We start from the raw sequence: 27,443 nt of genomic DNA, 5'->3' as shown, positions 1-27,443 counted from the left end.
AATAATTTATTTATTTTTATCTTATATACATTGGTGCTTTGACTACATGTATGTCTGTGTGTGGGATTCCCTGGAACAGGAGTTACAGACAGTTGTGAGCTGGCATGTGAGTGCTGGGAATTGAACTCGGGTACTCTGGAAGAGCAGCCAGTGCTCTTAACTGTTGAGCCACCTCTCTAGCACCTAAAGGCATATCAGGACAAAGGAGTCCCCTGTCTTATGACAGAGATATTGGCCTATGTTTCTTTTAGGGCTTAGGCAAGCATAAGCTTTGATTCATGAAATTTGTCTAGAAAAGGAATCAAGGAAAGTAGGGGTTGGAGGAAGACTTCAATAGAGGTAGCCACAGATAGCTGTGACCAGAACTGCTGAACCATCCATCCATCTTGCCTGCTCTGGGTCTGCAGAAGCAGGTCTGTCACAGTGATACTCAATAAATCTCTATAGACTGCATGAATAAATGTCTTCTGTTGAAATAAAGATTGATGAAATGCCATTTACTGTGATATATTCAGTTTTGAGGCATATGATATATACAGCTAATGAAAAGAAAATTTAAGTCGAAAACCTTAACTATTTCAGTTGAGAAGCAACAGTGGAAACAAAAAAAGGCAAGAACTCCCCAGATTGGTACTGGCTATATAACAATTGCTGCAACCAGTGTTTAATATTCAATAATCAAGAAACTAGTGGCTTTGGCATCAGCCACATAGGTACAGACTATTTCCGTCAACTGTTTCAAAACTTTTCAAAATATATGTCAGAGTTCCTTGAAGAAAATGATTTGAGGATTCAGGGGTTTCCTTTGACTTTGGCTTATGTAGAATCACTCCAGGAACGAGGAGGAATTATTTAACTACACACTGAAGCAGGCTGATTACCTCCGAAGGACAAAGGCAAGAAACTACTTAATTTAGTGGTGGTGGTGGTGGGAGGGGCAGGTGCTGCGGATCAGACCCAGGAAAGCACCTTCTGACTGAGCTAATCCTCAGCCTAGCAAACACTGGTTAGCACTATGCATACAAACTCATCCCGTGTTTCACAGACCTCTCATAAGGGCCACACTGCTTTCATAAGTCAGGCAGTGGGTACATACTAATCCATACAGGATAAAGAAAGAGCTTGCTCATCTGTGGTTTTAGTTCTTATGAGGCTATCTTCACTCATTTTCCTGCCACTAGGGAAGTCAGTCTTTCCTGTCCTTTGTCTGATAAGAGTACCTTCGCTGGGTATAGGCTAATTGCCCACATGTGCAACACTGGACATGTAGTAGAAGGTATGAGGAGATCATTCTGCTGGGAAAGAGGTAGCACTAACAGTCCCAGTGGGGCACTAGGCAGCACTCGGGGTCACAAAATTGTTTTGTTGCTGTCTTTCAATAGTTCTAGATCTACCTCTGCCATCAAGAACTTTCCAGGTTTCTCTCAGTTTTCTAGGCCATTTTCTCAATCATTCTCAGCCATATTTGCAAATATCTACCACATTCAGATTATTTCCATTCACTAACTACTGGTGCATGCTTAGCAATGGTTTGGCAACACTTGACTATGGAGGCATAGAGACTAGATGTCTATATAATGGTGCTAGACAGGGATTCCTCCACAGCTTGTCATGTGGTCTCATAGTCCACAATAAGGCTTTTGGGTCATGGACTGTTAAAGTGCCAAATCGAGGTGAAAGGGAGATAGCTCCCATGAGAATAGAGCTAGGGTTGAAATTGGTGAAGGTTGAAAGAGGTGAAGAAGGAGGTACCAAGAATACTGACAGGATCAACAAAGGCGATCAATCCTAGGACCACCATTCTTGCCTGAATTCCTCATCAGAAGTTTATTATTCAAGAGAGAACCTTGGTCAAATGTTTTGTTTCTGTTTTTGTATTTTAATTCTAAAGGATTGATTTCCATTCAGTAAATATCCTCAGCTTGCTTAGATTAAAGAGTGTTCCTTCTTTGGCATGCTTCCCCTGGCTGCATTAGCAGAGAGGATCTCAGAACTCCCCCTGATGCTGCCTCTGGCTGTCTGGCTGTCAGAACTGATGAGATGCCATTCCACCCTAATGCCCCTAGGGGGACAGTGTGTGTGTGGGGGGAGTGTCTCAATAATAACTAAAAGTCTTCCAGAGAGCAGAGTGTCTCTGTAGCCATTTATCACGATCTCTCGATTTGCAGCAAAGAGCTCCCTGAATTTTCTTCATCACGTTTGGACTTTGAATGACAGAAGAGAATCAATAATGTTTTTCTGGCTTTTATTGTGAGAGCTGATTAGGGGAGAAGGAAGTGGAGGACTGGCTATTCACAGCAGGTGGAACTGGTACCTGGGGAAATGCGAAGCCCTGTGCAGGGCTGACCAAGTCTGCATGCAGAATGTGAGGATTACAGAGAAAAGCTTGCTGTGCCAGCCCTTGGGAACAGTCTCTCTGGGGCGGGATTCATCCTGAGAGGCAACCTTAGGTAGCTATGTCTCATGAACTCTCTACCACTTTTTAGATACCTTCAGTCATAGATTGGACCTTGGATGCTCACTGCACTGTGTTGTTTCAGCAGAATATAATAAGCAGAGAACCTCACACTGGACAACCTAATTGCCTTGATCATAAAATGAGATTATTAGGAGAATATGTGGTATTGTCTGAGCATCAAGAGATAAAAGACTAAATAAGATCTCAGCCCTCTCCTGGATATTCATTATAATGAGGCATGTCTAAGAAAAAGGTGGAAATGATAGGAGAAGATCAGTGTTTTACAGACCTGGTGCCCAACCCATTGTGAACAGACAGAAGAGTTTCAACCCCTGATAGATGAAGTTCCATTACTTAAGATTCATTCTTTTGGTATGATCTCTGTCTGTGGCAGGTTGGGAACAGCCATGCCTTTAAGCTCTATGATTTCCAATTCCAGTCCCTAAGTCCTTTCTCTCCTCTCTCCCTCTTATTCTTAGTTCTCATCTTTCTTTCTCCCCTCCACACTTCTTCCTCCTCCTTTCTTCCTACACATCTTTCCTCTCACCCACAGTGGTACTGGGAATCAAACCTGAAGCTTACACAGCTAGCCAACCATTCTACCGGTGAGCTACATTCAGCATGGCGTAGTCAAAGCACTTGGCTATTTGGTGAAATGGTGTCACTGTACTCAGGGTCTTCCTAATCCTCTTGCAGCAGCTGGCAAAGTAAAACAAGACTGCCCCTCTGTTTCTTAAAACTGGAGACCAGTTAGCTACCTAGCTGAGACCGAAGGCGGGAAGAGACATGGCTTTTCCTGTTCTTCCTTTACTTCCTCCTGGAAAGCAGTCAAATTGAAGCTCTTCAGCAGCACAGAGCGCCCAGTGTTCCATGAACAGCGTTAGTGGGACTTTTTGGATGTGTATAACTCACATGGTGAGTGGGGGTGTAGCACATATAAATCAGCATGTTTAGCTGGGAGAAAAAATGAAGTAACAATTGGAAATGGAATTCCTCATCAGGAACAGAACTCTAAAACTGGAAGAAAAAAAAGGGGGCATGGTTCACATTTGACTAAAAGATGCTTTCTTGATGACTGCTACTTCCAGAAGCACTTAACAGCCACTGTGCTGACAATCCCCATGCAGTAAGGCAAGGCAGTCGGCACCTCTGTCTCCCAATTCCACCATGTGAATCTAGTCAACATCATGTAGATTCCCTCTCTGCCCTCTCTTTATTCTTCTGTATCTCCTTCCTCCTGCCTTGCCTTTAATAAAATGAAAATATGGGTGCAAAAGTCCTCACACTATTTAGTTACATGTGACACTTTCTAAAGGCCAATATGGTAGAACATTTTTCTTAAGATAGTCTATAATTGTTCAAATGACTACGAATGATCTAGCTTTACTCCACATCTAGCAGGACTGCAGAGAAGAAAACACAAAAGCCAGAGGATTGACAGGCTTGACTCATAGCAGGAGTAGGGATAAACTCTTTGTCCTTACACTGCTTGGCAGTAAGCAGGAACGGCTTAACATGGAACTTCTGAGACAGAGACAAAAGGCTCAATTCATTCCTAGCTTTCTCACAAGAGAGAGGGGAGAGAAAGGGAGACTCTGCAGGCAGCTTTCACCACATCCTTTCCTACCTGGGGTTTTCTCTGAATGGTACTTGTTGGTGCTGAGAAAAAAAAAAAGTCTAGCACTGATCAAACATATGCTTAAATTTGTGCCTAGGATAATTAGTACCAACTCTAAAAGACAATCATCCAGACTCTTTGGGATCAAAGAGTAACTTAGCATTACAGAAATAGATATAGTATCTGAATACTGAAGAGCAACTATAAATATTCCTGGAACTAAAAACACAATTTCTACTTGTGTCCTAGGACCTGTTAGCCAGAAACATACAACTTATAAGACTGGAGCTTGGGTCACCAACCCTACCCATTGTGTGTACTTTCTTATCACCAGTACTGTGTCTGCTGGAAGAAATTCCAAAGACACCCATTCATTCATCAGGTGTCACTGGGATGGTGACAGCCCTTAAATAAGATATAACAGAGAACTGAAGGCCAAGTAAACTACAACAGCAGATAACTGGCATGTGTTACTAGAATCCATTATGACATTACAGCTGCTGTCACATTTGCACTCAGTGTCTCTAAGCTCTTCAGTCACACACAGCTCCACCCCGTTTGCTTGTTCTGTTTGTTGTCCTGGACATAAGTAGTCAAATCTAGTACTATCAAAGATCATGCTGTTCCTGATCACTACGAGAGATACACACTCAGTTGGCATTTGCTCTGTGTGTCATTCTGGTAGGCTTTGTTTCTGTCCTCTTGAGTAGATTGGCTAAGCAGGTGCAATTTTTATAGTTCTTGACTAGCATTTACAAGGTCCTGTGCAATGCTTATAAGATCTTTGTTCACCATTTTACCTAGTGTGAGTGAGTGTGTGTGTGTGTGTGTGTGTATGCATGTGTGTGTTGTTGATTTCATTGTATAACATAAAAATGGAAGTGGATGAGCTGTTGCTAATTATAATGACAATATCAAGAAATGATAGTTGGCAACCAGGTAGGAAGAAATAAATTGGATTATTAACAGAATGGCATAGATACAAACCTCAAAAAGAAAGACTGAGTTACCACTCAGTGTGTGGTCCTATTGGTCCTCCATATCTTACCTCCCCTAAGAGTGTGTTTTATTAATTATGCCCAAAACACTAAACGAAGTTCTTTTGATGGTGACAATGAATTGTAAGAATCAGTGGAGACTATATCTGGTTTATTTTTTATAAGAATGTAGGGAAGGTTCAGAAATACAGCTCAGCAAAAAATAAAAGTGCTGTTTGCACAATTCTGATGACCTGAGTTTGATCCCTGGAGCCCACATAAAACAACTGGATATGATATCGTGTATCTGTAATCCCAGCCCCTCAAAGATAGGCAAGAGCTAGGAAAATCAGTGGAAGCATGTTAGTCTGGAATGCAGTCTCAGAAACAGAATCAAAGGAAACTGCTTCAAAAAGGTGGAAAACAAGAACAGGCTCCTGACTGTTGTCCTTTGACCTCTATATGTGCATGTGGCATGCACAGGAAGGTGCATACACACACACACACACACACACACACACACTGAACACATTTCTAAAAGAAGGTAGAAAAGAGTTCAATTAATACTTTCTGCACACTGTTAGGTGATAGAGCTTGGCACCTGGAAGGGGAGCACTTTCATTATAATGATGATCACAAACACCACTCTCAGTGCTCTACCAGGCTGTGTGCCAGCTCTTTAATATATATGATCATTAATCCTTCTGGGCAGTGAGGCTGCAGGATGGCCAGGCATGTATCTCAGAGGGTTGGGAGAGGCGGACCCATTCTGTTGTGGCCCTGGCAATTAATTTTATTTTGAGAATTAAAGACTTTATAGATTGTCTTCTTCAGAAGACCAAGAGTGTGCAATGATTTTACTTAATCCACTGCATTAAACTGGTATAATTTGGCACTGGAAAGAATAAGCTTTTGTTACACTAACAATAGCAAGCCTTCTGAAGTAGCTGTCCCATGACAAGCAATGTGTCCATGGGTTTAACATGAAACATCTCTGGTCCTGCTAGGTAGTTGTTTGTAAAACGTCCTCTCACATGCTAAGAAAGTACTACTTAGGGAAATTATTGTCTGCTTAATGGCAGTGAGTGAATGGTAGATCCAAGACTCAAACTCAATTGCCTATGGTCACAAAGCCATACTTCTTGCACCCCGTTCTCAGTTTATACAGGAAATCCCCATATGTACCCCATTGGTCCCTGGCAAAGCTCATCAGAACACCATCTCTCTGATGAGCTTCCTGGTAGAGTGAGAAGGTTCCTATTTCTATTTCTTGTGCTCTATGGAACAGTAACTCCAGCCAAAAAGAAAAGAACCATTCTCAACCCAGGGAGTCTGAGGCAAGGGAGGATTTTAATTATATTAGAGGAGCCCTTCCTGAGTAATTCCTTGACGTCAAGCACTGAGTCCATCCACCTCTCTGAGTGACCAGTCTGGCCCTTGTCCACTCTATTCAGCTCTTTCCTGGCAGCTGGAGTCATCCTTAAAATAGCTTCTGGGCCTTGGAAGAAAGTTTGGAAGGAAGAGCAAAGGTACCTTTGGGGTTGGGAAGGGTAGCCCCTCAGCAGCAGATAGTTCCACTCTACAAGAAAGCCAGTTAAACATTTTGTTTTCCAAGAATGAGAGGCCATAACAACCTCATGGACACAATATCCAGTTCTTCCTCTCTGCCATTAATTCTCCCCCCTGGATCTATCCTCAAGCTCACCTGACTTGGTGTTCTTGCTTCTAAACTCTTAACGACAGTTAAGTGGGCCAATCTGGTACAGATATCAACCACAGCTAATCTAGTTTCAAGATGGTAAAGACCATATCACGCCCAGAGGACAGCATTCCAGAGCAAAAGGACACATAAGAAGTTGGAAGTTAATGAAAGAACAAACCCTCTACAGCTCATCATTTCTAGACATTGTCTACCCAGAGACTGAGTGAAGACAATCGTACAGTGTGAATTCAGTAGGGTCACCTTCTCAGAAGAGGCAAAGAAGATAGCATCTGATATAAGCTGTTTATTCATACCTTGCCCCACTCCCCAGTGGATGCAACGTTTCTTCAGAGAGTGATATTTCCTCCTCTACTTGGTAATTTACTAGCTCTATCTAGTTCTACCTTTTCTGGGAGTCCTCTTCAAGTGCTCTATCCCAAAGCATCTGTTCTTTAAGCCTCTACCAGACACAGTCCTTGTCAATCAACCCACTGTGTACTTACCATGGCAGGTACAACAATGGCCTCTCCATCACATCATGATTCCTGAGCAAAATAGGGGGAAGGGGGTACTTTGAATCATATTTAAATGGAAGACTGTGTAATGGAAAGGTCATATGGGGGTTATTCAGGAGTTAGGCCTAGATAGAATCACAAGACTTCTGACTAACAGAAAAGAGAAGCAGAAGATGAGGAGGCCATGGCACTATGACGTGAAAAGCACCCAGCTCGGGTTGGCATGATGGAGGAAGCAGGTTATAAGCTAGATTGTGGATGACCACTAGAGGTTGGGAATGGATTCTCCCTAGACCTCTATAGAGAGCACAGTCCCTCAAACATTTCATTCTAATGAGACCTCTGGTAGGTGGACTTCTAAAGAACTATAAAATAGCACATTTATAATGCCTTAAGCTATAATAGCTATGGTAATTTTTTATAACAGCAATAGAAACATAGTACACATATTCACTAAGTATATTATTCTCTAATTTTTTGTTATTTAATGTGTGTGGGCTTGTCTCCCTAAGATACTACACAATTTTAATATGCTGTAGTTTATTTCCTCTTTTTCCTCAGACCTGGACTCAATCAGCTGCCAGGAGAATGACCTCAGAGTCCTTTCGGTTAAAGGATAGGATCTATCAAAGTAAGCTAGGCAATCTGAATGTATTTTGATTTATTTGTTCATGGTATAACAGCAGGGCACTAACGGGCTGGCCTAAGATGGACCCTTGTTGTTGATTTTATAAAACAAGATTTCTGCCCTCCATCCTTAAGACCAAGGTCTGTTTATTTGCTTCAACTGCACCTGGCTTTTCTTCCCATAGTGAATCAACACAAAAGAGCCTCACTGGAGGGATGTGGTAGGATTCACTGTCATTACATTCTAGTTATCTGCTTGTAGTTTTCTCTTTGTTCCTTTGGTAACAAAACATACTCTCAACTCATCTGACCCCCTCATATATTTGATTAAAAGTATTTATTTATTTCATTGTTTCTACTAATAAATCATACAGAGCATTTCTAATCATGCATACCACATAATTACATTTTACAGTCCTTCCAAAATGCATTTCAGGTATTATATCTATTCTCTAATTTATTTCCTTATGCACATCAATTGATTTATCTCCTAACCAAATTATTCATTATGTATTGTTGAAAGACTGACTGAAAGTTAAACTCCGCATTCCTCCCCACTGAGTTGTCATCTAAAGGAATCCTCTTAAGAGCCCATTCTCAGGATCCACAAGTGTGCATTGGGTTCTTGGTGAACACAGCAGGAAGCCATTCTGTAAAGCATGACATCTGACAGCTTACAGAAGGACAGGGCACCAGACAGGACCGAGAGTCAGCCATAGTTTTTCAAGAGTCAGATAACCGTGCTGCCAGTCCAGCTGGCATGCTTTCTGTACCCCTATCATGAAACACTATTTTAGTGCCAAGAAAATGAGGACCAAGATACTTTTATTTTCCTCTCATTTCTTCTAAAAATCACTTATATATGCCCCAGTACAGGGGAACACCAGGTCCAAGAAGTGGGAGTGGGTGGGTAGGGGAGTGGGGGGGAGGGTATAGGGGACTTTCGGGATAGCATTTGAAATGTAAATGAAGAAAATATCTAATAAAAAATTGGAAAAAAAGTATTCGAACATATAAAAAAAATCACTTATTCTTCACATGAGCGGAGACAGCATCTTTCCTGGTTCTGTTATCCCCTGGAGGCCATTCCCTTCTTTTGTGTTGCCTCCTTCAGCTAGCTGTCCTTCACATGATAATTTCTTATTCTTACTTTGATTTTTTTTTTTTATGGCTATGAGTGTTTTATCTACACGTGTGTCTGTCGTACCCATGGAGGCCAGAAGAGGGTTTGGATCCCCATGGGACTGAAGTTACACACTAGTTGTGAGCCTCCATTATAAGTGCTTGGGATTGATCTCAGGTTCTCTGGAAGAGCAGCCAGTGCTCTTAACTACTGAGCCATGTCTCCAGCTCCCTTCACAAGACAATTTCATTGAGAAGGGGCAAGCAGAAGAAACCCAAGAAAATACTAGGAAGATTGCATGAAGTTCTCAGCTCATTTATACAATATCAGAATCAGATGGGAATTTGAGACTCTCAATCCAACATGGTCATAAATCAAATGTGGAACCCAGACTAGCTCCATCATCTCCTTTTAAGTGGGAATAGGAATTAAGAACCCTCTCTCCTAACTTCTAGCACTTTCTACTAACTGCCCCCAACAAACACATGACCTCCACTGGCCAAACCAGACACTCTACGAAATCATCCAGAATTCACAAGGTGAAGTAACATGCCATGCTAAACATGGAAAGTTAAGTGAGCTTTCAAGTATTTAAATTTATTCTGTGATTATTGTTATGGATCTAACTTGGGTTTTATTCTTCAGCAACTTATTTATCATAAGTGGTAGCATCAATATTTACTTTCTTGCTGTAAAACTGTCAATCTCCTAAATGTTGGTCCAGGAACTATAAATGATTTATGCCTGGTCATTGAGCCTCTCACCACAAATCACATTAGCCCCGAGGAAGGGAGACATAACTGCATCTCCTTCCGAGTCTGTCCCTAGATCCAAGGACCCAGACCTCCTGACTGATGTGGCAAACTAATAAGCTATGCTCTAGCATTTGAAGTGCTCAGAAGAAGCCTAGGGAATGTAGTTAATTCAATCCAAACACTCTGGCTATTCCTTTGCCTACAGACAATAGCAGTCATCTTTAAAAAGCTGCTGAGAATACAAAAGATCGTATACTTGGTGGCACACAGATGGAATTGAATGTGGTTTTAACATTTTTATTCTACCTGTTATTAGTGAGTGAGTGTAGGTGTGCACATGTTCTACTGCACACATAGAAGCTAAAGGACAATTTTCAAAAATAGTTCTTCCCTTTACCACAGTTCTAGGAACTAAAATTGAGTCATTAGGATGGCACAGTGATCACTCTTACCCATGGCCCATCCCACTGGCTTGAGTTTGAATATTTGTAACAGTTTGTCTTTTTTTCTACTTCAATGTATTTTATATTACATTCATGCTTACCACACATGCAACATGCTTTAGCTAACCTATATTTAGTTTGTTAACAAAACAATGGAATCCTCTCTAATATTTACACAGATCCATCTGCTCTGAAGACCTCCACACAAGAACATGATTCACTTCTCTTTTTTCCTCCAAAAGTTTTTTATGTTTCCATAAGTGTTTTATTTTAAAAGATATACAAAATGAGGCTTTTATATACATACACGCTTTTATATACATACACATTATAAAATGATTACCAACCAGGCTAATTAACAAGTCTACCCCTCACAACTATTTCTGCACATGTGTGTGTACCCATGTGTGTGTTCCTGTGTGTGTGTGTGTGTGTGTGTGTGTGTGTGTGTGTTTATGTTGAGAACATTCAAGGTCTAATCTCTTAGCAAATTTCAAGAATATTTATTGTTATTATCTGTGGTCACTATTCTGTATGGCTGGGTCTTCAGAACTTACCCACTTCACACCTCAAAGTTCTTTGAACCCTTTACTTTCACCCCTCCTCCCAGTATCCAGTTCTCTGCTCTGTTACTTGAGTTCAACGTTTTTATAGAGTGCACCTGTAAGTGAGGTGATGTAAACTCGTCTTTTAGCGTTTGCTTTATTTCTCTTATTCTTTCTTCTTCTGGACAATGCAGTATTGCTGTATCTGAGAGAGAATAGAAAACCAAGTGGTCTGTATAATGCATGTGCTATCTGTATGTGTGGCATATATAAAATGCATGTGTATGCTACATAATGTATATGGTAGAACTATACTTTTCTTATCCATTCATCCACTTGTAGACACTGTCTGCTTCATGGCTATTTCTGTTGCTTTGCCAGGCATTCCATCTTGCTTCTGCTTGCCTTAGGAAACATTGAAAATCAGTTCTGTTTTTAGTGAGTTCAGTGATCAAAGCTTTGGTTTCTGCTTTTAAACCGATATGACCAAACTTCTGCCGAAATCCCCCCAGTTTGTTTGATGTGATTCTGCTGTGATGGCTGCTACACTGGGATGGCTGTGATTTTGTTGCTGAGTCTGTATCGCATTCAGACTGCAGAGGAGCAATAACTTTAATGTGGGCTCTGAGCTCTCAGTCTTCATATTCTCTCTACTTAGCATCTGTTTACTCACTGCTGAATGGCTCAGTTAAGCTTTTACTATAGTGCATGTAAATCTTTTGATCATATGCAAATTGTTATAAGATTTTTCTATAAGATGTGGTTTATAAATTTATTTGAAAATCAGAACAATGCAGGAATCTGAATTAAATGAACGAGAGTAAATATTACAGTTTGTATTTACTGGAATGTTGTAAAGCAGTGCTTTTCCAAGCTAGAGTGTTTCAAAATTAGGTGATTTCTACATTTTAAAGTTTTAAGACGACTAACCATAGAAGAGCTACCTGGTCAAGCTGCTATTTTGAGATCAGTCCTTTCCCTTGCAGCTTTCCAGAAAGCAATGGGAAAAAATCCCAAAGATCTGCCCAGGCAGAGGTCTAACCACCCCAACTCTCTGTAAACGCAGGTTGCTGGAAGCAGGACAGTTTTTAATTTCGAGCCAGGAAGACTCTTACTTCATTGTCTTGTTTCTGGAAACATTATCAAGGAAATGGGAAAACTGAGGCAGAAGACTTTCTGCTCCTAAATTTGGAAGGGTGGGAGGAGGTGGTTTAACTGAGCCCTACAGTTTGGGAGCTATTTGGAGGCACTGAGCACTAAATTTGAAAGTTGATTTGCATTTGTTTGACATTGGCTGATAGCCTACTGGGGTGCAGGGTAAGGTTGTAGTTGTTAAAGAAAGGAACTACACCCTCCCCAACCCCTGAGCCGTGCTTCTGGGCACTTCCTACAAAATCAAAGAAAAACCTGCATTTCTCTTCCTAGAGACCCACTCTTCCAACCCTTTCAATTATTCAACTTCTGCAGATGACAGAGGTGCCCTCTGGATGTGATGGCTTACAGCTACAGGTTTCATGGTGTGGAATCAGGGTTGGCTCAGAGGTCTGAAGGAACACTCCACAGCCTAGGAGCAGAGCTCAAACCCACCCAGTGACACTGCCAGAAAACCAGTGCTCAACACTGCACGGGTTAAAGCCAGGAGTTTTTTCCTTAGGAAATGCTTATAGGAATCCATTTGTTTAAAAAATGATTTCTGGATCCCATATATTAGACATCTTTGCAGTTGAAAGAAGAAACAAATTCCCCAGGTGCACTTGGCACCTGAGCACACACAAAAAGCAGATTTTGTGCATCAGTCCCAAGTGGCAATGACCCAGTGGCTCACCACTGTCATCTCAGCCCTCGCCAACTTGTCTCCAACTTGTCTCATAATTGCTCACGAAAATTTAGTCCAGGTCTCAGAACTAAACTGCTGGAAGCCCAGGAAGGCCACTTCTGGGTGTCTGCCTCCAGGGATTCCTGTGCCTGGGAATCCTAAATCCAGTGGCGATAAAATTCTTCCAGCTCTGGTTTCCAGCCTGGCACTGCCTGGCCAAGCCCATTCTCCCAGCCCTGGATGGGTCTTGTTGCTGCTCTGAGAGCAGACCCTGTGGAGAGGGATTCCTGGCACTCCTTTCCTCACATTTTTATACCTTAAAACTTCTGAGATGCCCCAGAAGTTAAGCTGGAAAGTCATTGATGGCATCCTAGAAGTTAAGTGTTCCATCATTCTGCTTTGAGGGACACATCTGGGATGTTGGTAGGACCGACAACTCGGGTTCCATGGCTCATGCCATTCAAGTCTTCTTGGAAGCTAATTTCTGCTCTGTTTAGAGAAATATGAAGCTTGCTTGGGTGTCCCCCCCCCCATGGTCCCCAGATTCTCCAATGTGTTCAACACACTGGCTAGGTCTGGACTGGCTGCTGCATGTAGCACCGCACACTCAGACCTCACCAACTGCAGAAACATGAAGCTTCTTTGTCCCCAGACAGCAAATGCCCCAGTTAGGACCTCCACCCTTGTCGGTGTTCCTGGAGCTCACTGCTCAGACAAAATGAGTGTCCAAATCAGGGGAGTGGTTGTGAGAGGGATCAAGTCAAACTAATCTGATGTGAGATGGAGATCCAAGAGCAAACATCCTGTGGGAATGTGGCATGGACTGCAGGAGGGACGTGAAGGCAGGCTTCAGACAATTTGAGAACCACTAAGGATGCTTCTGTGGGCCACAGAGACTGCTGAGTGGCTGTGCTTTCTGGAGAGGATGCCTTTTTGGAAAGAGCGGAGAGTCTCTGTGCCAGGAGAAGTGTGACTGGGAGCAAGTGTGAGGTTTAGGATGGGCAGCATCTCCGCAGCACTGTCAAGCCTGCCTGCTCTTTAGCTCTTCAGCTCAGGGATCTAAGGGTGGGGGTGAGAGGGCCTCCCACTCCACCCCCGGATCAAATACAACTGGAACATCTTGGCAAACAGCAGCAGGAAGCAAAAGGACAGCTGTGCAAATCCTTAGGCAGGCAGGCAGCCTAATGAGAAGTGATAGATAGCCAGGCAGGAGGAGAAAAAGATCTACAATGGAGACTTTGGAGGCATCTGGTTCTTCTTTGTACTTTCCCCACTACCCCTTCGTACCCCCTACCCCAAGCAGGACCCAGCTAAATACAACCCCTTCTCACACATGTGAGTGTGTTATCCAGCGCATTAGGAATGCCAAGCTGAATACAGATGATTCACACTGGAGAAAGAGAGATTTTATAGCCCAGAAAACACCAAGGTTTCTTTCTACAAGCAGGCCCTTCAAAGGGGGACTATGATACCCACTGAAAAGTTTAATATGTTGAGGTTTCATGCAGGCTTTGGGGGTCTTTTGGGGGGTGTCAGATTTTTGAGGATTTTTTTTTTCATTTTTCATTTTACCTGTGGCCACATAACCCCAAATGAGGCAGCTGCCACAAGCCTCGGGTCTAACTGAGTCCTTGTGTGCAGTACCAACACCTCTGACTATCTGCCTAAACCTGTGTGCCACGCTGCCAGAACTAGCCTTGCAGATCAAGAATTCATCCCTCAGGTGCACTAAACTATTCTAGATTAGGCACGGACTTAGGTGGGGGTGGGGGTACGATTAGAATCAGACATGCAGCAAGGAGTGCTTGAGATACTGGACTCTACTCTCCAAGATTCTGAGATTGGAGTCAGGAATATTCAAAGTCAAGAAGGAAAGAAGAGATGAAATTTATCTTGATGTCAAAAGGCCCTCCAAATTCCCGCTAATTTTAAGGGTGGCTCTCACTGATCCGTATCATCTCCCCCACTTCCACCAATGACCTCAATTTAAATTCAAATGGTGTCATCTTGCTAGATGCTCTGAGTTCTGGAAGCACAGAGGTGACGCAATCTGTCTGGGGCATGGGGCCCTTCCACCTATTGGCTGCCTGGAGCCCCGAGACCCCTCCCGACTCACCACGGCGGGAATAAGAGCAGCTGCAGGCGCTGGGAGGCACAGGAGCCACTGCCAGGATCAAGAGTCACCGCTTCGCAAGCACTGCCTGGCTCCATCAGGATCCCCGCAGGCTCAGCTCCAAGGCACCGCTCACCAGGTGAGCCCTAAAATTCCTGTTCAGGTGTGTAGTTCTACTTTTCTCTTCCTCTCCCTCTTCTCTCCCGCTCTCGCTGTTAGTCCTTGGTTTGTCTTTCCTGACAATCCCAGTCCCCGTTAGTCATTAGTCCTAGCGTGGTTCGTGTTAGATCCCGATCCAGATAGGTCCCTACAGAACTGGTCCGCAGAGCCTTCCTTCAGTTTCGCTGGAGCGCAGGCTCCAGTCTCACGTTTCTCTCTCTCTGTACACCTGATCCACCAATCTTGGGACGCTGAGCTCCTAGGCTTCACGCGCGCAGTCGGGCGTAGCTCTTCTTAGATGGTGCTTTCAGTATTCTCGTTTCCTGAGAAATTGGTCCTGAGTCCGAGCCTAGGGCCAATATGTAGCGAACAAGAGTCAGTTGCCGCAATTGCAAACCCCGATTTGGGACCCTGGGATTAACAGAGAAGTGTTTTCCACCTCAACTTTAGATTGGTTCTTGTAGGCAACTGAGTTGCCAGAGGGTGGAGCAGCTGAGCAGTGCAGCCGTCAGTTTCTCAGATTTCAAGGCAGAAAGATTCCCTCTCCATAGACTTTCTTTCTCACATTCTTAGGTGTCTGTAAAAAAACTCACAAAGAGAAGACAACTCTACACTTCCCTGTGGAGACAGATGTAGAGACAGGAGACACCTGGGATTCGTAGAATCCTTGAGACTGATCTCACCACCACCACTCCTTTACCACCACCACCACCACCACCACCACCACCCCCGACCCCCCGCACCCTCCCCCTCCTCCATCTTTAGGGCTAAGATTCTTTCCAAACCGTATAGGCTACATGCACACTGGACAATGAGGGAACAAAGATGATGAGAAATGTGGTTATCAGTATGAAGCCAAAATGTCGGGGAGTCACAGGCATAAGCACACAGAAAGCCAGGTCCATGGGCTTATAGAACCTTGAACTGATATAAATAAACAAATGAATAAATAGACATTCTTCTCTTGCAGGAAGGCATCATGGGCTTCCTGAAGTTCTCCCCTTTCCTGGTTGTCAGCATCTTGCTCCTGTACCAGGCATGCAGCCTCCAGGCAGTGCCTTTGAGGTACGTGTAAAGACAGGAGTCCTAGTGTCCTGGGACTGGCCAACTTCCTGTTAACCACAGAGTACCGAATGTTTAAAACCCAACTATCTGGTGGAAAAATATATACATGTACATAGACACACATGTAAGTTCACTATAAGCTTAAATTTCAAGTAGCCCTTTAACTAACAAAATGCTTTCACCACTTCCCCCCCATATTTAGTATCAAGAGTTAAACCTTTTTGTTCAATTCATTCCTTATGAGACATGAATTTTACTCTAATCTGCTAACTTGCCAATAAATATTACTGACTCTAATTTATAATCTGTTAATCTATTTCTCATCTACTTTACAAACTGTATTTATTAAAATGAGCCCCCAATTCAGATTCAACAGTAATTATTTTGTCATTCAATTTGCCTGCACTTATCATTTAACTTGCAAAATTCCTAAACTTATGAGGACGCTGACTCAAGCCTCTAGTGTAAGCGGCAGGCAGGGAATCAGAGACGGTGCTAGACTTGCTTCCTCTCCACAGGTCAATCTTGGAAAGCAGCCCAGGCATGGCCACTCTCAGTGAAGAAGAAGTTCGCCTGCTGGCTGCACTGGTGCAGGACTATATGCAGATGAAAGCCAGGGAGCTGGAGCAGGAGGAAGAGCAGGAGGCTGAGGGCTCTAGGTAAGGCCCCTTACCCTGCCTAGCCCATCCACAGGAAGGCGGAATCCAGAAGGTAGGAGAGAGCGCACTGTCCGCCTGGCTGCTGTTTAGCAGGACACGAGGCTCAGCTACTCTCAGGCTGAAAGAAGACAGAAGTCATCGGGTGAGACTGTAGTTAAATCACACTTAAAAAAATTTATTTCTGAAAGCACTTAAGAGAAGGCTAGGAATAACTGTAGAAATCAGTCTGCTAACATTGGGGAGACTTCCTGCAATAGTATGAGCGAAGACTGGTAAAGCCTAAAGTCTGCAGAGATGGCATTGTGGCCACAGGGCCAAGGAGAGCACCCCTCCCTATCCTTGCCTGCCTGTGTGCCCCCAGCTTAGAAACAGACCAACCCTGGTCTGGCTCCTGCATTACCCAAGGAAAAGCATGTGTTACCCTACAACCATCCCGAGAAACACCCTGCCAAGCATGAAAGATTAAAGAGCACATGGAATGTCAGAAAAGTCACCCTTCTCCTCTGCCCTTCCCCACATTCTTCTGGCCTACCACACCCCAAGCCTTCCCGATAGTGTATGTGTGAACCAACCTCCTACCAGCCCCGTCCCAGCTTCTAATCCTGTGACTGATTTAACCTGCAGACTGCCCACAGGGTCAGCCCTGGTGCATGGCACTGCCTCGCATGTCTTTTCCCTGCAGCTTGGACAGCCCCAGATCTAAGCGGTGTGGGAATCTGAGTACCTGCATGCTGGGCACGTACACACAAGACCTCAACAAGTTTCACACCTTCCCCCAAACTTCAATTGGGGTTGAAGCACCTGGCAAGAAAAGGGATGTGGCCAAGGACTTGGAGACAAACCACCAATCCCATTTTGGCAACTAAGCTCCTTCTCTCCTTTCTAGTTTCCTTCTTGCTTTCTTCCTATAACTTGATGCATGTAGTTCCTCTCTGGTTGCTCTCCAGGCTATTACTGGTTGCTTTCCTGAGGCAAAGAATGGTATCTGAAATCCCCAGTGGGTGAGGAGAAAGTCCCACAGGCTAAAAGAGAATCACCCAGGAAGATGGCAGAGAGCAAGGGCACACTCAGGAAGATGGCAGAGAGCAAGGGCAGTCATCTGGCTTCCTAGTAGAGCTTCTAGTCTTGCTTCTGGAAGTGTTGGTTGTTTGGGAAATAAAACTATTTTTTAAAAAGATTTGAACCATGGTGGTCATTGATCTAGCCCACATCTCAGACTTCATGGAGTTCAGGACCTGTGGTTAGAAGTAGTTTTTAGCCCTAAGGTTAATCAGTCGTAGTTTGGTGAGCGATGGCCATGACTCAGCTCAAGCAGTAAGAAGAGCGGCGACAAGGAACAGGTAAACACTGCTGGGACTGGATGCTCCAAACTCTGTCTTCCTTCAGGTAAGACTGGGGTGCTTTCACTTTACTAAGAAGGGCCACTTGTGTCTGACTGGGACAAGAGTCCTTGTGAATGGGCTCGGAGGTGGCATCAAAGTTTACTCTAGACTTATAAAGCCTTGCTTATTTGTATTTATATGGGCATGGTTGGCAGTTACAGCCCTGTGTTCCGTGGCCAGTAAACCCAAACCCATTTGGGTTTTTGAATACCGCTGGGAATGTCTAAGGAAAGTGATCACAGCATTTCCCCTAATGGCCTTGTGATTGTCTGTTCTGATAACCATGTTTGGGAGAAACACTTAAAGCTAATTGGTGCTTCTGAGAGCAGCAATATTCCCATCATAGTCCCATGAGGCAGACACCTCCCCAGCCTCAATGACAGCCTCTCTCTCTCTCTCTCTCTCTCTCTCTCTCTCTCTCTCTCTCTCTCTCTCTCTCTCTCTCTCTCCCCCATCCCCCTCCCACTGCCCCATCCTGAATATCAGTGTCACTGCTCAGAAGAGATCCTGCAACACTGCCACCTGTGTGACCCATCGGCTGGCAGGTCTGCTGAGCAGATCAGGAGGTGTGGTGAAGGACAACTTTGTTCCCACCAATGTGGGCTCTGAAGCCTTCGGCCGCCGCCGCAGGGACCTTCAGGCCTGAACAGATAACAGCCCCAGAATGAAGGTGACTTCCTTGTACAACTGGTAGGAAAATGAATGTCCACATATCTCAGGGATAGAAGACATACTCTGAAGGTCACTTGGCCTATGAATCAGATCCCATCTTACAGTTTTTTTTTAAACCTTCCCCTAGCCTTTCCTTCTCCCTGCCTGCCTACCCTGCCTTTCTGCTCTCTTCTGTGATGCTGTGCTCTAGGGCCAAGAGATACAGAACCCATATATTCATCACTCTAATTGTGACCATTCTACCATATGGGTTTGAAAGCCAATGACATTATCCTAGTAGTATACACTACAATGTAAGAGAAGCCATAAGTTTAAGGACTGAATTGGTTCACTACTGGATATATAACCATTGGATGGTCATTTAACTCTCACTGAGTCTCAATTTTTCCACTTTATAAACTAGGGACATCAACAGAACCTATCTCTTAATATTAACAGAAAACTAAATGGAATAATGTCAAGAGCTTGACAATTAATACCTAAACTTTGTTCTTTTTTTTTCTCCTAGGTTACACAATAAAGATAAACTCTAATTCTATTCATGTATAATTAAAGTTATGTATAAGAAAGGCTGATGAAAGACACATATATTTGCATCCTTCTTAGTATTGAAAAACCCTTCTCCCTTTGACAGGAGCTAAAGCTAAGTGCAGAATAAGTTGCCTATTGTGCATCGTGTTGTATGTGACTCTGTATCCAATAAACATGACAGCATGGTTCTGGCTTATCTGGTAGCAAATATGGTCCCCATAAACCATCCTGTTGATGTTGATGACTCTGCTAAACCTCAAGGGGATATGAAACACTGCCTCTTGCTCTTCTGGGGACACATGGTAATGTTGTGACTCAATGGAACCATATGCTTAAAGAACTCTTAATATTGTCACTTGTGAATGTAATCAAAATTAAAAACAAATGTATTTTCAATATCCTCAAGTGGAGTCTTTGCTGTTACTTATACTGTGTTTCACAAGAGAGCTTTTGGGGGTCTGTGAGCACTTTGCTGAAGCAAAGGCATTGCTGTCTTAGAAGCTGAGTCTCTGGTTAACCTCGTCCATTTATTAAAATGCTGTGTGTGTCAAAGAAGACAATGCACATTTATTTCCAGAGAGTGACCCGGTTGCCAACCATAGAGGGTACCTATGATTCTTCATTTCTCAGGTTTGCCTTTACTCACCCTTGCCTTTTCTCCCCATAAAAGTCCTTTTTTTTTTTTGTACCTCTTGGCCTACAACGACCTTTATAAGTGATAACTTGTTTAAATGGAAATCAAAGGCTAACCAATCTAGAATGGTCATCAGTGTCATCCAGACTCATTTTTTTTTATGCGAGACACCTAAAAGAGTCTTACTCAAGGTCCTGAGAGAGACATTTGCACATTTAACAAGCATTTGCTTACTGACTGCTATATATGTGGCCACTATTCTAGACACTGGGAATTTTGAACAATAAACAAACCAGACAAAAATTCCTGCTGCACAGTGCTTACATTCTACTTACCAGAGACTGAAGTGATACATACTGCAGAATCAGACTTGCTACCCATAGGAAGCTGGAATGTCATCATTTCTGATGCTTTGTTTCATGTAGGAGTTTGCCAGTAACAATATCCTATGGTATGGTAAGAGATAAACTGGTAAGGAGAACATCAATAAAACAGATGTGCTAAGAGGCATAGGGTGCAGTTTCAGAAAGATGACCCAAGTAACATTTGAATGAAGTTAAGAAGGGGGCCACTGGGTAAGTGTTCTGTTGGGACCCACCATAGGCAAGGTACTAACCCAAAATGAGTGGGTAGACAGTCTCACTGATAAACAAGCCAGGTAATCAGAGTTAGTCACATAGATAACTCAGCATCCTCGATCACTGACTATTCTCTTAGGCACATATAGAATTATGTTCCTTCCTTCCTCCAGTCTATTCAACATAGTGCCCTAGCTAATATTGTAAGCAATGTAAACAGCAGTCTCTACTATGTTTAAAATGCTTCAATCACTCATCTCTCCAGAAAAACACTTGAGACATTGCAGTAACTTAAAAGTTCAAACTTCTCTTTCCACACCCAGTCTCATCATCTGCCTAGCTGCATCTCTTACCCTCCCGCACACTGGCTTGAGTATTTCTCAACTCCTATATCGCAGCATTCACCACTGTAAGTACACAATGGCTAGTGTCACTCTGTGCAGAACACTTACCCAGTGGCCCCCTTCTTAACTTCATTCAAATGTTACTTGGGTCATCTTTCTGAAATTGCACCCTATGCCTCTTTGCACATCTATTTTATTGGTGTTCTCCTTACCACTTTTAACTTTTACCATACCGTATTTTTTCTTACTTTGTTTATTGTTTGTGCCACTCACCATAAACCAAGGTCGTTTAGCAATATGTCCATTTTATTAATTGCTCTTATGCAAGATACAAACTAGTGTGTCTGGAGCAAGACAGCACTCAACTAATAGCTATTGAACTGGTGAGTGAGTGATGTAGTTAAATCTTGCCATTTATGCTTGTGGTCAAGTCTCGGCTTTCTTCTGTCTGGTTTTCCTCAATCTTAATTGCCCGAGATATCCCCAGTTATCTCTTGGATAATGAATTCTTAAATTGACTAGAATCTTCAGTGGCTATAAGTTTGTTGACAATTCTGTTTTCCTGCCTAAAGCCATTGTATATTACTTAAGGTTGTACAAAATCCAACTCCATCCTTCTTATTCATTTGAGTATTATGATCAATGGAAAGGCAAGGAACACACTAGGTATGATACCTACGATTAGGTAAATAAGTTAAAAGTAAGGAAAACAAAAATGTTTTAGTCTTGCACCTAGGGTTACTTCATACTTACACCGAATTCACACCAGAATCTCATGGATATTTTCAAAATGGCTCAGGAGTTCATACAGTGAATGAATAATTAACTCGAACCCTCAAACAGCATCAGGCTCAGAAACCTAAGAATCAATAGATATTAGTGGCACAGCAGGTGATATCACACTATAGGAACCATTGCTTTCAGTGGGAATGGAGCATCACTGTTTACTCTTCGCATGCTACTTAGACCATCCCAGGAAAGAGGGATCTTCTAATGCCAATAAACAGGGGTTGCAGTGTCCATGCTGTGGCTAAATGGATAAATGCTCCCAACCCTTCACCAAGCTATAGAATTATTATGTACTTTCATCCTGCCATGGCCTCAGGAATAGGTGAAGTTGACTCCTCTGTCCTTCAAAGACTCTAGGCCTGATCCCAATACCTGTCTTAGCTAAAAGAATATTGTAGTCTATAGACAAATAAAAGTCTGAAATATGTTGGTATAGTTGAGTTTTGTGCTCTTGAGCTTTCTTTGTTGTCATGAAAAAGAAACACAGCCAGCCTCATGCTTTGCAAAATTATTCTTTGCCATAGTATTCAAAATGAGATATGGAGCCTTCAGCCTAGATTCAACCCCAGCCAGAACTACTTGAGTTCACCTCCAGCAACTACCCACAAACCCACAAGCATGAAAAAGAAATGTTCATAATCTACTGACCATGATCTCATTCTTGTGTTATTGTGACAACAGAAAAGTACTTCATAAGATTTGGGAGGTTAAACTGTGTCTTTCTCAAGTTCGGTGTCTGTGGCTACCTTAACCCAACAAAGTGAATACATTTGAAGGTAGCCTTTTTGAATCTAATTAAGCTAACGTGGGGTAGGGCCCCAATTTGATGAGACTGTTATCCTTTTAAGAAAGGGAATGCTTTCTGTCACCCTTCTTATACACAGAGAAGATTGCAGGTGAGGACACAGTAATCCAGGAAAAGAGGCCTTAGCAGATACTAGCCTAGATACTGTAGTTTTGGACTTCTAGCCTTCAGATGGGACACTAGAGTCTGCTGCTTAAGTCACTCAGCCTGTGGTATTCATTACAACAGCATGAGCAGATGGATACAGAGAGTCTATTACATTGGAGTAAACATTTTCAGTAATAAGTCAGTGCTTGTACATCCTCTATGTAAAGGCTTCTAAAACTCCCTCCTTCTACTCATGGTGACCTTATAGATAGCACACAATCTGACTCCAAGCCATTCCCTTCATCTCTACTTGCCAACACTTGATCCACTTCCACTTCTACATTCTTGGGGACTTCCTAGAAATATGTATTCCACCCCATCTGCATGTAGCAGGCTAACTCCATTTGAATGACTGGCAAAATGTGACAGGCCTGACACCAGATATTCTCTCTTCCTTCAAGACTGCCCAAATACCAACTTTCCAGAGATGCCATCAGCATATACAAAATAACTTGACACCTGTGTTCACGTGCTAGCTACTATATTAAGATTTATTTTTACTTACAGAACATTTCTCTTTCTAAAATAAATATGTGTATTTTTATGTGTTCTTCTACTAACATATACCCAAAAGGGGAAGTCATATATATTTATAGCTATTTTCCTTAACTTTATAAAGGTTCCTAGAACATGGTAGGCCTTTGATAATTAATTAATTAATTAACTGGTTAATTAATTAATTTAAAAATACTTACAGCTTTTTACCCCTGAATTCCTTTTTAACACTAGAGTACATATTGAGAAGTACTAACTTTGCTTTTCTAGCTTTAGCTTATCATAGAATTACAACTTTCCTCACTTCCCTTTCATCCCCCTGAACCCTCTCATGTACTCAGCCATGCTCATTCAAATTCATGGCATCTTTTACCACTCCTTGTTGCACATGAATGTATATATACATAAATACACTTGTATTTGAACTATAACCTGCTCAGGGTAATGCTGCTCGCGTGGATGATTTCAGAGATGATCATTTAGCATTAGCTATTTTGTTTTGATTTCCAGTTTAAGAGTTATTAGGTAGAACATTTTATGATTTAAAATAATTTAAAAAGTATACATCAATCTTTCAAATCTAGGTTTTGGTACTGTGTTTTGATAAAGTTGTCTCTATAATATTTTATTTGGGAAATTTATTAAGACCTTATGTAATGCTTATAATAAGATCATTTGCCATACATATTTTAAAGAAATTTAAAGTATTTTTCCTATGATAGAAAATGTAAATCTAGAGTAGTTTATGTAAATATAATCTATGCATATAACTAGAGTGATTGATTTCATTGTTTTGCATGTTATAAAGATAATCTTAGAAAACTAAAATAGGCCAATAAGCTTTCCAGAGGTCACTTTGCTATCATGATTTATCGTTTGCATTTTTAACATTTTACAATATGTATTTCTTATTTGAAAAGTCAACTTTCATGAAACATATACATGGTACATAAATTCATAAAATTATCCTAACAAAGCTACAGAATGTTTTCATTATTATAGAATATTCTTCACACCACTCTGAAATCACCATTCCTGAAATACGATCCAAGGAATCACTGACCCAATTTCTATCACTTTGGACTCATTTTTAGATAAACTAGATGGATAGCAGATAGATGATTGATAGACAAGCAGGCAGACAGACAGAAAGACAAACAGACAGAAAGATATACAAAAGAAAGAAAGACAAGTACATATACCCTCTGACCTTTAACTTCTTCATTAGCATAATGTACACAAGATTTATTTATATGGTTGGTTATAAAATCAATATATGGATATTTGAGGGACTTGTTATGCATTAAATTTTAAAGTTTTCAGTGAGAGAGGTTAAGTGGCATCCCATTGTATACCACAGCGTGTTGGACTGACTCTTGATTTGATTCAGGTCTTGGTTATTTTGAGTGATTGTCTTATGAACACTTAGGTAGAACAGGTGATGCTATTTCTTCGTAGTGAATACTTGTGTGTTCCATGCTCACTGGTCATAACAACTAAACTGATTTCTGATGACTGTCCTATTTCACATTTCCAGCAGAGGTGGCCTTTCTATTTCATACATCCTTCCAGTGCTTCATGTTTGCGGGCTTCTGTTTTGTTTTAATTTTAGCTATCCCTATGATTCTGCAATAGTATATCATCAAACTCTAAATTCTCACTCTTGATAAGTATCCTGTGTATTTATTGACAACTCATTAGTTTTTCTAGTTTTGCTTATAAATATTGCCCATTTTAACTCAATAGATTATCTGCTTATTATTTAGTTGTAATCGATCTCTATGTCTGTATTCCAGTCCTGATTTGTTTTAGAACACTATTTTTTCATGTGCTTTCTCATATTTGTCCCAATTCTAGGTCATTCTCTGTGTGGGATGCCATATGCTACATCAAGTAAGCCAGGGGATGGTCTCTGGACAACTGCCAGGAGTCACCCTTCTAACAGCAGAATGTGTGAGGTCAGATGTGAACTCTCCAGCCCTGTGAACCCACCAATGATTCCAGTCCTACATAAACACTTGACTGCATCTTCCTAAAACAGAACCTCCTTAACTGAGCCTCTCTCAGATTCCTGACACTGGGGAAATGTGCAATAGAGTCTACGCTATTCCGAACTGTGAAGTTCTAAAAATAACGTGCTACAAGAGAGAAGTCAATACCCCTCCAAACTGTAATCACGGCGGCTCCACCCTCACATCTAAAACGCACATCTTATTGAGTTTACTGGATATGAAAATCCAAGTTCAAGCTGGAGGTTATTACTTCCAGAAATGACAGATCAGAACCCTCTTACCTACTTCCTGATCCACAAGCCCATGATAGGTTAAATGCAATGGCATAAGCAGACTCTACTCCAAATGAAGTTAAATCCTTTTGTTCTTAGTAGTGAGTGCTTTTTATCAGCACCATCCTCCTCTTCTGATGTCTCGTCTCTTTCTAGCCTAGACTAACTGCTTCAAGTCATTCTTTTTGACTGTAAAGTCCTCACAGTAAGAAGAAATGTTTATGATCATATAGACCAACCACATCTAGAACATTTCCCAAGTCATTTTCTGGCTAATTTTTGACAGTATGAGGTGTTTTCTGGGATACTTACTGTCTTAGTTAAGTGTTCAATTGCTGTGAAGAAACACCAGAACCAAAGGAATCCTTATAAAGGGCAGCATTTGATTGGAGGCTCGCTTGCAGTTTTGTAGGGTTAGTCCATGATTAACACTGTAGAAAGCAGACAGGCATGGTGCTGGAGCAATAGCTAAGAGCTTTACATCCTGATCCATATGCAGCATGCAGACAGACAGACAGACACACACACATACACACACACACACACACGCAGAGGGTGAGACAGACAGACAAAGACAGAGACATGGAGACAAAGACAGAGATAAAGGCATGGACACAGAGAAACAGATAGAGAGACAGAGAGACAGAGGCAGAGAAAAACAGAAAGAGATTAGGCTAGGTATAGATGTTTTTAAAACATCAAAGCCCACCTTCAGTGACACACCTTCTCCAACAAGGCCACACCTAACCTTTTCCAAGTAATTACTCTAACTGGTGTTTAAGCATTCAAGCATATGAGCCTATGGAGACTATTCTCACTCAAAACACCACGGGTACCTAATTCCATTTCTAGATCAATCTAGTTCTTGGCAAAATCTTCCCATGACTTAACAGAGCTCATTCTCTGCTCTGGTACTTTATTTGGTTTGCACAGGATTCCCTCTTGAGCTGATTCTCCAGCTGAAGACTAACCTCCATAAAGACTGAATATTAATTGTCAGGTGAGCAAATAAAATAACTTTTTCTCTCCACTGTGAAATTGATAGTTTCTCCAAACAAGCTTGGTTTCCTATGAGATATATTAGCTAGATTTACCCTAGACTTTTATCTACTCCTGGTCAAAATGTATCTTGGGGTAGGAAATAAAGTTCTTTAACTATTTCAATCCCCAGAAATACCTTCTGACAGTGGAACTTTTCTGAGTATTTCTGTAACTGCTGCTGCGTTGATGTGATGGGTAGAGCTAACAAATGTCTTGCCCTTGTCTCAGGCAGGGCTCTGAGCCAAGCACTATAAGTCTGGACTCATCTTTCTCACTTAGACTTGCCAGCACAATGATAAGATTAATGGTTTCCATAAAGAGGGGTACTTTAGGGACTTCCTGGAGAGCTTGGCTCATCTGTAGATCTAAGAAGTTCACAGGAGTGGTGTCTTGCCTACATAATCAGTGCCAACAGTATGCTAAGTCTTGCACAATGCCTTTAGCATAGTCTACAAAATTGCAGTGATGCACCAGCTGACTATCACTTCAGCCCCATTACTTACATGCACTCCCTACCACCCACTGAAATCCAATTATTCTAACCTTCTTTCAGTGTGCTACATTCAACATGGCCATCCAGACATAGGATCATTCTGTATGATGTTGCCCTGGAATAGAGTCTCTTTATGTTGTCTATTCCCAGTTAACTCTCACTCATTTTTCACATCTCAGCTAAGCATTGCTTCCTTTGGGAAGCTTTCAGAGGCTACCACCCTCATGTCTAGGTTATATTTATTTCTCATTGTATTTTAAGAGGTAGAGACATATCTTCCTTTCAGTCATCATTTCATTTTAACTTATTGTTTTGATCACTTAATATCTATTCTCAGACACTGACAGAGAGGCTATAGTCTTTTTGCTTTATATTACAACATTTCGTTTCAGAAGTGTTGGCATTAAGAAAGTATTTGTGACAAAAGCAAGGTTGCAGTTATAACCAAAGGATAAGTTCTATCTTTGAAGGAGACACGGGAGACTTTGTCTACCTTAACTCAAGCAGAAAGACTTTCTTAGAAAAAAATGGTATCCCATTCCTGGTCCTGGCATGGTTGGGGAGCAGGGGGAGGTGGAAGGGGATAGGTGATTTTTGGAGGAGAAACTAGGAAAGGGGATAACATTTGAAATGTAAATAAAGAAAATATCTAATAAAAAATAAAAGAAAAATG

The 27,443-nt window shown here is 41.9% G+C and overlaps 1 protein-coding gene across 7 annotated transcripts; it reads left to right on the top strand.

Annotated features, from left to right (window-relative positions):
• Positions 1-14,132: 14,132 nt before the first annotated feature.
• Positions 14,133-25,062, top strand: Calca (calcitonin/calcitonin-related polypeptide, alpha). 7 transcript variants are annotated; one of them, XM_011241660.3, is made up of 5 exons: positions 14,133-14,831; positions 15,822-15,916; positions 16,435-16,575; positions 18,444-18,627; positions 24,810-25,062. In XM_011241660.3, the coding sequence occupies exons 2-4, from the start codon at positions 15,831-15,833 to the stop codon at positions 18,601-18,603; spliced, it is 387 nt and encodes a 128-aa protein (XP_011239962.1). In that variant the 5' UTR covers positions 14,133-14,831; positions 15,822-15,830; the 3' UTR covers positions 18,604-18,627; positions 24,810-25,062. The 7 variants fall into 7 exon arrangements, with proteins under 7 accessions (XP_011239962.1, XP_030097892.1, XP_030097891.1 ...); XM_030242032.1 differs by lacking the exon at positions 24,810-25,062 and adding an exon at positions 19,138-19,560 and having other exon boundaries at positions 15,826-15,916; NM_001033954.3 differs by lacking the exon at positions 24,810-25,062 and adding an exon at positions 19,138-19,565 and having other exon boundaries at positions 14,686-14,831.
• The last annotated feature ends 2,381 nt before the right edge of the window (positions 25,063-27,443 follow it).

Source organism: Mus musculus, chromosome 7 (assembly GCF_000001635.26).
Source record: "Mus musculus strain C57BL/6J chromosome 7, GRCm38.p6 C57BL/6J".
Lineage (NCBI taxonomy): Eukaryota > Metazoa > Chordata > Mammalia > Rodentia > Muridae > Mus > Mus musculus.
This window is presented reverse-complemented; position numbering and strand designations above follow the sequence as displayed.